This window comes from Balaenoptera musculus, chromosome Y, assembly GCF_009873245.2.
Source record: "Balaenoptera musculus isolate JJ_BM4_2016_0621 chromosome Y, mBalMus1.pri.v3, whole genome shotgun sequence".
Lineage (NCBI taxonomy): Eukaryota > Metazoa > Chordata > Mammalia > Artiodactyla > Balaenopteridae > Balaenoptera > Balaenoptera musculus.
In genome coordinates, this window is record NC_045807.1 from 1,464,704 (window position 1) to 1,477,898 (window position 13,195).

At 43.3% G+C, this 13,195-nt stretch overlaps 1 protein-coding gene across 1 annotated transcript in view; it reads left to right on the plus strand.

Moving 5' to 3' along the window:
- The window catches only part of LOC118889446 (protein WWC3-like), a 268,253-nt gene that overhangs the window by 233,537 nt on the left and 21,521 nt on the right, over nt 1-13,195 (plus strand). Inside the window, exon 11 of the mRNA XM_036841197.1 lies at nt 10,717-11,286. Within this exon, the coding sequence (XP_036697092.1) occupies nt 10,717-11,286 (570 nt within the window). The remainder of the gene's footprint in view (nt 1-10,716; nt 11,287-13,195) is intronic.

The following is a 13,195-nucleotide window of genomic DNA, read 5'->3' on the forward strand; positions in this document are numbered from 1 at the left end:
AGTCTGTGTCCGTAAGTACAGCCTGTGAACTAAGTCAGCGGGTGCTTCCCTTCGTGGTGTTTTCTTTTGTCATTAGGTCATAACACAGACACGTTTAAGCTCAGAGAAAGGATAGAGAGCTGTCGGAAGAGAGAGAACGTGGGCGCTCCTCCCCTTCCGTCTTTGGTCCTCCTCCTGTTCCATGTCCTTCCGATGCCTCCTGCAGGCTCCCTCCACATTTAATTTGCTCACCAGCTCATCTCAGATGGGTCCCAGGATGAGGGATGTCAGGCATTCATTCCCCCAATGTTATCCCAGGACGACGAGGTGGAAACAGCATCCCACCAGAGGAGGATAGAGGTGCTGGGTCCGAGTCTAAAGGTTGGCTTTTCAGGGGCCCCATGGTAGCCAGCCCCCCAATCTTATGTGTTGTTTTGTGTTTTTGTCATTGCTTCAGCAGGAACACAAGAGAGTTTGTACGCAGTCCTTCCTTTAATAAAGAGGTGAAATTGTATGTAACCATTGTCCTCAAACTTCGTAACTTGAGAGACGAATGCTGACTCCTATTTTTCTCTCTTTTTTTTTTTTTTTAAACATCTTTATTGGAGTATAATTGCTTTACAATGGTGTGTTAGTTTCTGCTTTATAACAAAGTGAATCAGCTATGCATATACACATATCCCCATATCCCCTGCCTCTTGCATCTCCCTCCCTCCCACCCTCCCTATCCCACCCCTCTAGGCGGTCACAGAGCACCGAGCTGATCTCCCTGTGCTACGCGGCTGCTTCCCACTAGCTATCGGTTTTACATTTGGTAGTGTATATATGTCCGTGCCACTCTCTCCCTTTGTCCCAGCTTACCCTTCACCCTCCCCGTGTCCTCAAGTCCATTCTCTAGTAGGTCTGCATCTTTATTTCCGCCCTGCCCATAGGTTCTTTGTGACCTTTTGTTTTGTTTTTTAGATTCCATATATATGTGTTAGTATACGGTATTTGTTTTTCTCTTTCTGACTGACTTCACTCTGTATGACAGACTCTGGGTCCATCCACCTCACTACAAATAACTCAATTTCGTTTCTTTTTATGGCTGAGTAATATTCCATTGTATATATGTGCCACGTCTTCTTTATCCATTCATCTGCTGATGGACACTTAGGTTGCTTCCATGTCCTGGCTATTGTAAAAAGAGCTGCAGTGAACATTGTGGTACATGACTCTTTTGAATTATGGTTTTCTCAGGGTATATGCCCAGTAGTGGGATTGCTGGGTCATAGGGTAGTTCTGTTTTTAGTTTTTTAAGGAACCTCCATACTGTTCTCCACAGTGGCTGTATCAATTTACATTCCCACCAACAGTGCAAGAGGGTTCCCTGTTTTCCACACCCTCTCCAGCATTTATTGTTTGTAGATTTTTTGATGATGGCCGTTCTGACTGGTGTGAGGTGATACCTCATTGTAGTTTTGATTTGCATTTCTCTAATGATTAATGACGTTGAGCCTTCTTGCATGTGTTTGTTGGCGATATGTATATCTTCTTTGGAGAAATGTCTATTCAGGTCTTCTGCCCATTTTTGGATTGGATTGTTTGTTTTTTTGATATTGAGCTGCATGAGCTGCTTGTACGTGCTGGAGATTAATCCTTTGTCAGTTGCTACATTTGCAAAAATTTTCTCCCAGAGAAATGGAAATAAAAAGAAAAATAAACAAATGGGACCTAATGAAACTTAAAAGATTTTGCACAGCAAAGGAAACCATAAACAAGACGAAAAGACAACCCTCAGAATGGGATAAAATATTTGCAAGTGAGGCAACTGACAAAGGATTAATCTCCAAAATTATTTTAAGTCTTTTTTTCTTAGTGAGCCTGGCTAAAGGTTTGTCGATTTTGTTTATCTTTTCAAAGAACTTGGTCTCGGTTTCATTGGTAATTTCTACTGTCTTTTTAGCCTCTATTTCATTTATTTCTGCTCTCATCTTCATTATTTCCTTCCTTGGGCTAACTTTAGACTTCATTTGTTTTTCTCTTTCTAATTCCTTGAGGTTCAAAGTTTGGTTGTGTATTTGAAGTTTTTCTTATATCTTGTAGTAGGAATTATCACTAAAAACATTGCTCTTAGAACTGCTGTGTAGCATTCCAGAAGTTTGATGTGTGTATTTGGTGTGTACAGATATAGAAGTGTAATTTTCTTTTTCTTGTGATGTCCTTGTCAGGTTTTGGTAACACGGTAATGCTGGCATCATAAGTTAGGAAGCATCCCTCATCTTCAGCTTTTTCAGAAAGTTTGAGAAAGACAGGTATTAAATCTTCTTTGACTGTTTGGTAAAATTGACCAGCGAAGCCTGCTGGTCCTGAACTTTTGTTTGGTGGGAAGTGTTGGATTACTGATTCAGTGTCCTTACTAGTTATTGGTATGTTCAGTTTTCTCTTTCTTCATAATTCAGTCCTGCCTTGTAAGTTTCTAGGATGCATCCATTTCTTTTGTATTGTTCAATTTGCTGGCATATAATTGTTTATAGCAGCCTCTCATAATGCTTTGTTTTTCCGTGGTGTCAGTTGTAACGTCTCCTCTTTTATTTCTGATTTTATTTATTTAAGCCCTGTCCTTTTCTTGACGAGTCTAGCTAAACTTGCGTCAATTTGTCTATCTTTTAAAAGAAAAAGGCCTCTTAATTTCATTCATCTCTTCTATTGTCTCTCGAGTCTTTGTTACATTTATTTCCATCCCGATCTTTGTTATGTCTTTCCTAATAGTACCTTTGGGCTTCATTTGTTCTTCTTTTTCTATTTTCTTCCTGTGTAAAGTTAGTTTGTTTCTGGAGTTAGACATTTTATAACCAAGAACCGACCTCTTACAACGGCTTTTGCTGCATTCCATAAATCTGTTATGTTGTATTCTCATTTTCTTGAGGTTGGTTTTCTTTAAGTTTCTCTTTTGATTTCTTCATTGACCCATGGACGGTTCACTACATGTTGTTTGATCTCACACATTTGTGAACTTTCCAGTTTTGTTTCATAATTGATCTCTACTCTTACACCTGTTGCCGAATGCACTTGAATCTTCCTTTACTTATTAAGGCTTGTTTTGTAGCCTAAAAAATAATTTCTTCTCCATAATGTTCCATGTGCTCTTCAGAAAAATGTGTGATTCTGCTGATTTTTTTCTTTTTTTTTTGATGGAATATTCTGTATATATCTGATAAATCTGTGTGATCTCACATATTCTTTAAGGCCAATGTTTTCTTACTGATTTTCTGTCTGGATGATCTGTATGGTTGATGTAGGTGGAGTATTAGAATCTCCTACTATTATTGTATTGATGTCTATTTCTCCCATTAGGACTGTTAATATTTGCTTTATATATTTAGATGGTTCTGTGTTGGGTGCATAAATGTTTACATATGTTTTACCCTCTTACTGGATAGACCCCTTTATCATTAGGTAATCCCCTTCTTTGTCTCTTATTACAGTCTTTGTTCATAAACTCTATTTTGTCTGATATATATATGTATACCTGCCACAGCTTTCTTCTGGTTTCCATTTCTATGGCATATCTTTGTCCCCCCTTTCACTCTTAGTCTGTGCCTGTCCTGATACCTGAAGTGAGTCTCTTGTAGGCTGTGTATAAATATGTTGTTATTTTTTTTAGCCATTCAGTCACTCTGCTACTTCTGAATGGAGAATTTAGTCCATTTGTATTTATTGCCATTTCATTTTTTTTTTAATTGTTTTCTCGTTCCAGCATTCCTTTCCTGTTTCTTGCTCTCTTCCTTTGCAGTTTGCAAATGGTACGCTTAGATTCCTTTGTCATTATTTTTTGTGTTATCTACCACAGGGTGTTGCTTTGTAGTTACCATGAGGCTTACGGGTAACAGCTTATAACAGTGTATCTTAAGTTGATAACAACTTAAGTTTGAATACATTCTAAAGCGCTAAGTTTTTATTTTCCCACACACAATTTTTATGTTTTTGATGTCATGCTTTACATCTTTTGTCTTGTGTATCCCCTAATACCAATTATTATCTTTACAGTAATTTTTACTACTTTCGTCTTTTAACCTTCATACTAGCTTTACAAAAGATTAATCCACTGCCTTTCCTATATATTTACCTTCAACGGTGATTTATATTTTCATATATGTTCCTGTTAATTAATGCCCTTTCTTTTCAGCTTCAAGAAGTCCCTTTAACATTTCTTATAAGACTGGTTTAGTGGTGATCACCTCCTGTAGGATTGCTTGTATGGAAAATTCTCTCTCCTTTACTTCTGAATGGTAACTTTACTGGGTATTCTTTCTTTCTTTCAGCACTTTGATTATATTGTGCAGCTCCTTTCTGGGCGGCAAAGTTTGTGCTGAATCATCTGCTGATAGTCTTCTGGGTATTCTCTTATGTGTAACAAGTTGCTTTTTCTCTTGCTGCCCTAAGTCTCTGTCTTTAACTTTTGACATTTTAATTATACTGCGTCTTGCTGTGGGTTCCTTTGAGTACAGCTTATTTGGAACTCGGAGCTGGATGTGTTTCCTTCCCCAGGTTAAGGAACTTTTCAATTGTTCTTTTTCAAATAAGAGTTCTGCCCATTTCTGTCTCTTTTCTCCTTCTGGGTCCCCTATAATGTGCATGTTAGTCCACCTGATGTTGTCTCACACATTCCTAAAGCTGCCTTCACTTTAAAAATCATTTTTCTCCTTTTGCTGCTCTGCTTGGGTGAATTCCACTGCCTTTGCTTTGAGCTCAATGATCCTTTCTTCTACTTCTTCTAGTCTATTGAACCCCGCTAGTGTATTTTTCAGTGTTTTTCAATTTTTTAGTTCTGTGACTTCGATTTGGTACTTTCCTATATTCTCTGTCTTTGTTGAACTTCTCACTGTGTTCATGCACTCTTCTCCTAGCTCAGTGGGCACCATTATGATTATTACTTTGAACCCTTTATCAAGTAAATTACCTATCTCCATTTCATTATGTTTTTCTCCAAGGTTTTATTTTATTGTTCCACGTACAGCATATGTCCCCTCTTCCTCATCTTGCTTGACTTTCTGTGTTTGCTTTTATACGCTCCATGAAATAGCCACCTCTCCCAGTCTTGGAGGAGTGGCCTCATTTAGGAGATGAATCTTATCCTTCAACCTTGCAGCTCTTGCTTGTCTCTCAAACGTTGGTGATTGCTCGTCCAAGCAGCTCATTTTATTTTTAATATCTCCCAGTTGTTGAGTGTGTTCCAGGACCTGTCAGTGTCCCAAAGAGGTCAGGGAAGGCCTCAGCACCACCTAGGTTCAGGCTGATTGGAAGCCTGACCCTGAAAGGCAGCAGCTTTTAAAGAATGCAAATATGTACAGTCCTGTACAACTGTTAAGCTAAGCTCTGCTGGCCACCAGACCAGGCCATCTGCGGGTGCCCCTTTGGTGACGGTTGTAAAATTCAGGCCTCCATAAGAATGGATCAGCACCTTCTTGGAGATTACGGTAAGCTGTAGTGAGGCAATGGGAGAGTGCAAAGATGTCATCCTTCAGCTTGTTTTCCCAGACAGCGAGTCCATAGGCCTCTGGATGTGTGCAAAACCCAAAGCCTGACCCTGACACCAAAGTTCCTGGACAAGCAAACAGGCTTCTTCCACAGAAGGAGGGGGTGTTTGCAGTGTGCTGTCTGTGCAGTGCCCTGGGTGTGGTAGCCAGCTGTGTCTCTGACTCTTATGGGACCCAGGTACACAAGCCTCTCTGGGCAACAGGCCAGGCATTCATGGGGGGGGGGGAGGAGGGGGATTCCATGGGCAGCAGCCACAAAAGCAGGGCACCAGACACGTGTTAAGAGCTCCCCTCCAAGAGAGTCTAGCACTCTGGAGCATTGGAGGGGAGCTCAAAGATAGCACCTGCCTTCCTAGGTCTTTTGAAGGCTTACAGTTAGCCCTTTGATGTGTGTTTAATTTAGAAGCCTGCCCCTCAGTCCGCAGCCATGAAAATAAGCTAATCAGTCTCTTTCACAGAAAGACCTAGCTCCCTGTTCCGTTGCCTCCTGCTGTGCTCTGGGATGGTAGCTGTTTAAGAACTCTCCTCCATTGGTCACCGTCTTCTGGGACCCACTGACCACCACTGGCCGCCAGAGCCAAGCAATGTAGAGGTGTCCCCTGGCAGCAGACACAAAACCTGAGGCACCAGATAAGGTCCTTTCTGGCAGATAGAAGCAAGCTGAAGCAAAGCAGAGGGAGAGTGCAAAGGTCCTGTCCTCCAGCCTCTGTTCCCTGAGAGCAACTCCACAGACCTCTAGAAGTGTGTCACACCAGAAGCCTTCCCCTCAAGCTAAAGCTCCTGGACAAGCAAACAGTCCTCTTTCTCAGAAAGACTAAGGCTGGGTTTAAGTCTCTTGTCTGTGCAGTGCCCTGCGAGTGGTAGGTTGCCGAGAACTGTCTTTCCAAATGTTACTGTCCTGAGGGACCCAGACACCCAAGACTCCTGACGTCCACAGCCAGGCAATCAAGGGGCAGCCACAAAAACCTCATTACCACACATAAAAATTGGGGTACAGGATATGTGTAGAAGGCCCCCTCCTAGAGATACAGGTGACCTAAAACACAGAGTGAGCATAAAAATGGCACCCAGAAAAAGGGGTGGGGCGAAATAAACAGAAAAAAAAAAAAAAAGAAATTAAAAGAAACAAGCAAACCAATAGGGTGCCCACTGGCATTAGCAAGGCAAAGGGACACCACGAAAGATGGCACCCACTGGAAAGGAAAAATGTGGTACAAACTGGATTTAGCAAGGCAGAGGGAAAGCAGGAGGATGGTGCCCCCAAGCCTCCATCACCAGAGAGTATCACAGCCAGCCCTCTGCCCCTCAGACCAACACTTTAAAATTAGCAAATTCACCCATTTCATCCTTTTCAAAGGGATGCTTCTGCGCTGGGCCCTGGGGTGGATGAGCTCACGTGGGGGTCCCTTAAGGACTTTTAGTTCACCACAGCGCTGCAGGTCTTGTGGGTGTCAGCCCCACCAGCCTTCCGTCATATGTTTTGGGTGCTCATCGCTCAGGTGCAGGCCTTAAAAGTTGAGGTGCCCAACGTGGGGTTCAAACTCTTGGCTCCTCAGGGAGAAGCTCTTGGTTTTGACTTCCCTACTGATCGTGGGTCACCATGCTGGGTATGGCAAAATTGTGTCTCAGCCTTTCCTACCTACATCAGTGTGTTCTCCTCTCGTTTGCCTGATGTGAAGGGGTCACTCCACCAGTTCTTATGTTTTCTCCAGAGGAAACTGTTCCATATGTATCTGTAGATTCAACGTGTTTGTGGGAGGAAGTGAGTTCAGGATCTTTCCATGTTGCCATCCTGAAATGGGCAATCATACTGTGCTTTTTTTGTTAGATAATACGTCTCTTGCGTTATGCCATAAAGAATTCATTCACTGTAACTTCAGAATTGCTTTTTAAAAGTTATTTTTATTTTATACAAGACATTCCTAAAATATTTTCCCTAAATATTAAAATGTTATAGGGAAATGGATACTTTAAAAGCCTATAGTTAGAAGAATTTACTGTAGCATTTTCGAGGTTTTTGGTTCTAGAACATGTTTACACTATTAAAATGTCTAAGTGGAGGTTCCTTTAAAAACTAAAAATAGAACTACCGTATGACCCAACAATCCCACTACTGGGCATATACCCTGAGAAAACCATAATTCAAAAAAAAGAGTCATGTGCCACAATGTTCGTTGCAGCTCTGTTTACAATAGCCAGGACATGGAAGCAAACTAAGTGTCCATCAACAGATGAATGGATAAAGCAGATGTGGTACATATATACAGTGGAATATTACTCAGCCATAAAAAGAAAGGAAATTGAGTTATTTGTAGTGAGGTGGATGGACCTAGAGTCTGTCATACAGAGTGAAGTAAGTCAGAAAGAGAAAAACAAATACCATATGCTAACACATATATATGGAATTAAAAAAAAAAAAAGGTTGTGAAGAACCTAGGGGCAGGACGGGAATAAAGACGCAGACGTAGAGAATAGACGTGAGGACACGGGGAGGGGGAAGGGTAAGCTGGGACGAAGTGAGAGAGTGGCATGGACATATATACACTACCAAATGTAAAATAGATTGCTAGTGGGAAGCAGCTGCATAGCACAGGGAGATCAGCTTGGTGCTTTGTGACCACCTAGAGGGTTGGGATAGGGAGGGTGGGAGGGAGAGGCAGGAGGGAGGAGATGTGTGTGTGTGTGTGTGTGTGGATGTGGGTGTGTGTGTGGGTGTGTGTAGCTGATTCAGTTTGTTGTACAGCGGAGGCTGACACACCATTGTGGAGCAGTTAAGCTCCAATAGAGATGTTAAAAAAAAAAAAAGTCTAAGGATCCTGAAGCACTTTTGTTTTTGTGGATATTATCTGATTATATTTAATGTATGAGTAATTAGAATGGAGAAGTTTAAAAATTTTTACCATCTATTATGTGATAATAACGCCCATTATATGTTAACATGAAAAATTTATTTTATAAAAAATAATTTTTAATAATTGTGTAGAAGAGTGGTATGGTTTTACAGTTTTGGCAAGTGGTTTACTTAGTGGAAGACAGCTGCTTGACCAGGTGTTGTGATGTGTCAATTTGATTAGGTACATGAAGAAAATCTGACTGCATATGGATGTGTCAGTGAGAAATGGAGCCTTACTAGACACCCTAAAAGGGTCTCTGGGATCCCCATTGATCCTTGGACCACACCTGGAAAACCACTCGTTTACTATTCAGATTTAAATTTGGTCATTTGCTCTTGCTAAGAAGGTATTTGATGAGTCAGAAAGTACTGTGATTCCTGCATGCTAGATTATAAAGGAATGATGTGTCTTTACTATAAAACAAGAGCTTTACATGGAAACATTTTGAAGTTCTGTCTCCATCTAAGAGAAACGAAGGTATGATACACTTTATGTTTATCATTCAGGCTTTGAATTAATTCTGAGTAGCTTGTCTTCCATTTTGTAAATCAGGGGTATACCAGTTTTGCTTATCAGTAATAGTCAAAACTTTGTAACTCTGGCTGCTGCCAAAGTTCACCTCCTTCTGGTGTCCTCTCCTTGAGCATTTTGCCTTCCCTAACAGGTGGAAAACTTTGTTCAGTGGGTTCTTTCCACTGCCACGTGTCAAAATGCAATCATTTTGCTTTGTAAATCAGTCTTTCGTTATAAAGGCAAGATTAATCAGTCCCCTCTGTTCAACAATTATTTACTATATGTGCAGGGCTCTAGTCTCGGCAGTAGGCTTACTACAGTAGGAGAAAAATATTCTAGAAAATTATGAAGTAGAAGAAGGCAGAAGGAAGAAGAAATATATACCTCCAACCCATGATCTAGGGACACAGTTGATATTTTGTTTTATTTGATTGTGATCTTTTATTCTCTAGATACTAGAATTGCATTTATTTTTTGCCTGGAAGAGGGCCTAGGATGAGGGAATCAGATTTATTGCAAGGAAATCCAGTAGATTTCTATGAGCTCTGCATTTGAACCCATCTGCTGGATTCCCATCCGTCTGTCTATTTACCTGCCTGTCCACCCACTCATCCTCCCATCCGTCCATCTTATCTCTCTATCCATCCATCCACACATCTGTTCCATCACACATCCAACTTCTAGTGTGGATCACTCGCACTGTTCAGGATTCTAGAGGTACAGTGCGAAATAAAACAAACAAACAAAAAAACAGTTATCTTGGAACTTGTGACGTAGGTGTGCTTTTAGAACTGATAGTCATTAATCTGTTTTGGTGGAATATAGAGTTGAATTTCTTGTTAGGAAAATATACTTGGCATCTTTGAAATCCACCAGTGGACTGTGTTTGTACCTACAGGATTCTACTTCAGGAAAAAAGAAACTGTCTCCTGATGCAGCTGGAAGAAGCCACCTGCCTAATGTCCTATCTCCAGTCCCGGTTACAAAGGTGGGTAACTTGATTATCATCTTATAACATAGTGGCCGTGAACTTCACGCTTTAATAGCGCCCCTGGTTTTCTCTCCCAGAACTTAGAACCTGCAGTGGTTGTAAGCACAGGACAGGAAAGTGAAGACAGGATATTTTTAAGACGAGCTGCTTATATATGACCCAAGGAATATGAGGAGAACCAAGTGTGACTTCAGAGTAATGAATCTTAACTCAGATTTATCGAAGGATTTTGTAACTCACAGCATCAGGAGTGTATACGTCCATCTACATAGATGCACACATACACTTTTAATTATTATTTTTTAAGATATTCATTTTAATTAGGCCTGAATATCTTTAAAATCAGATTTGGATGCTCAGTAAGAGCTCCAGCTTTCAAGCACTTAGCGTATCGTGAAGTGTAGTGTTAAGGGCTTTCTGTGTATTGTTTTCTCAGTTCTCCTCCTCACAGTGCCTTGAGGCAGGAACCGCTATCATGCCAGCGCCGGGTGAGAAGGTGGGAGGCTGGGAAAGGGCAAAGCCCGTGACCAAATCAAATGCATTCAGCTAGTCTTGAGTTTGAGCTGGAACTTGAACTCGAGCAAGAGCCCTTGAGGTTAACTACTGCTCTCTACTGACAATCAAAGAAACAAAGGAAATATCCACGAAGGGGCGGGGGTGGGGACGGGGGTGTCTTAAAACGCTCCGAGGTGTTGAAGAGGCGCCGGGTGAACGGGCCCGAGGCAGAGTTTTGCTCCTCGTGGAGCAGACCGGAGGCTCGGCTCGCGGTGGGGACGAGCAGGCTCCAGCCGCGGGCTCCAGGCTGCTCTTCTCGTTTCAGCCTGTCCGCCAGCACCCTGACCGTCTCCTCGGGGAGCAGCCGTGGCTCCCTGGCCTCCAGCCGCGGCTCCCTGGACTCCAGCCGGGGCTCCCTGAGCTCCGTCAGCTTCACCGACATCTACGGCCTCCCGCAGTACGAGAAGCCCGACGCCGAGGGCGGCCCGCTCCTGCGCTTCGACCTCGTCCCCTTCAACTCCCTGGGCCGGGACGCCCCCTTGGCGGAGGCCCCGGGCCCCGAGCGCCTCCACAAACAGAGGCGCTCCCTGGACACGCCGCAGTCCCTGGCGTCCCTGTCCTCGCGCTCCTCCCTGTCCTCGCTGTCCCCACACAGCTCGCCCTTGGACACGCCCTTCCTCCCGGCCTCGCGAGACTCGCCCCTGGCCCAGCTCGGGGACACCTTCGAGGTGGCGGGCCTGGGCGCCCTGGACAGGCTGCGCGCTCAGGCCTCCGCCTTGGGGGACGAAGACCCGCTGGGCGAGGCGTCCCTGCCGCCGCACGGGTGCCCCGGGGACGGGGAAGGACCTCGCAAGCGAGGACCCCAAGCGGCTGCCGCTCCCACGGCTGCACGTACGTACTGATGGGTCCGGTGGGTGCCCCGGGGCCGGGGAGGAAAGGTCTCGAGTTCAGGGAGGAAGCCGCGTGCATCCGCACGGAAGCCGGCTGGCTCTGCTGTGGCCTAGTGAGCCCTCAGCTTAGGACCCGCCAGGGCAAGAGGAGGCCCGCACGCCCGCTCGCTCGCGCGTTCTGCGTGCTTTTGCCCTGGGTCCTTGAAATGTCATGGAAACTGGCAGAGTAGTCTTTCCCAGGCATTTGGCTTGTTCTCAGAATATACTTAATTGTCGAAAATGAGACAGTTCCTCCACATTCGGAGGCTGCTAAAGAAGTACTCGGGCCTTCGTGAACTCTCCAGGGCGTGTGCCCAGATGCAACGTTCTGTGTGTGCCCGCCTCAGACCAGCCCTGGGACTGCTGTCTGGCTGTGGCCCGCCAGAAATGTGTACTGACGTTGGCCCTGTGACTTCATCTCGTCATCCTTTGTTCCTGGAATTTTCGAAGACTTCAGTCTGTCAAACAGGAAATGACAGTATTCTGCATGATTTCAGAAGTTGTCCCAGTAAGCATTAGTCATTTCTACCAAATTACTTTCTCTGGTGCTCTTCAAATCCTTGCCTACTCAACTCTAACTGCATATCCTTGGGCACACCCTTAGATCTGGTTGACTCTCGGCTTCATTGCTCTTCAACAAATACACCATTTTGTTACCCATGGGTTATATACACAGTACTAGTTTCTCTTAGCATTTCCATATCTAATGACAGACCAGCTATGTTCTGAATCAGTCCCTTGGCTAATTGGCACCTCCATTGTTTTCCTATCTTTTTTGTTTGCAAATGCTGCTCATACATTATTTCAACATCCCAGTATGAATTATTTCCATAGTTCGTATGCATAGGTAAGCTGCATTTACTTTGTTCTTTTTTATACCCATATTCTTTTGTCCATTTTCACTTATTGTCTAACTTTTTTCTTTCCCCTTTGCAAACTTTCCTTCAAACTTTTCCATTTTCACTTATCGTCTAGCCTTTACTCTTCTTTTCCCTGTGCAAACTTTTCTTTTCCCTATGCAAACAGTCCGAAATATAGAAGTATCAATCCAGTTATACACAAAGTCAGCAAAAGATTTAAGGACCCCTTTCGGTCCAGGGGAGAGACTGGGTGGGAAGGAGAAGAGCTGACTTAATTTCTGATGCTGATTTCTGTATTTTTCGTCCACCACTTGCTGGTGGATGTTATAGTGCTTCAAGCTTCGTAGACTGGGAGGTCTTTGCTTATGGTGTGGTCAGATACTGTCACCTGGTGGTGCGTTCATATATGACACTGAGTAGAATACAAACTAGAGGTACCTGACTTAGTGAATGGGTCTTGGTAAGTGCTCTCGCAGGGCTGGGTTGGGTGAGCAGCTTCAGGCATGGACACAGGGTGACTCCTTGCCTCCCTTGATGCTTATGAAGCCTAGAGTCATCGCAGCTTCATAAAGTTGGCGAGGATCTCAATGCTCGTTATATTAACCCCACCCCTCATTTATGACGCCCGAGGTCACGTAGTCCCCTCCACTCTCCAGTCTGACTAAGAACACTACAGTCTAAGTTTGACTCCAGCAAGCTTTAGCGAGAAAAATTTTTAGTAACATAAAATTCAGAATTGCCCATTGTGTTTTAAATCAACCTGAGGGGACAGAAGGTGGGGCAGGGGAGTGGGGAAATAAACTGTCATCTCTAACAGTTTTCACGTGCTTACTACAATTTTATCTTCCCCACATTTTAAAAGTCAAATGTGTCATGATTTTGAAATCCTTTCCTATTTTCATTTCCCACTGGTATTTGCTAATATAAGTCCGTAAATATTTTGACCTTGTTCATCTGTTTATTGATGTTTTTTATTACATTCATACCCTGTTTAAAATTGTTGGCTTAAATGCTA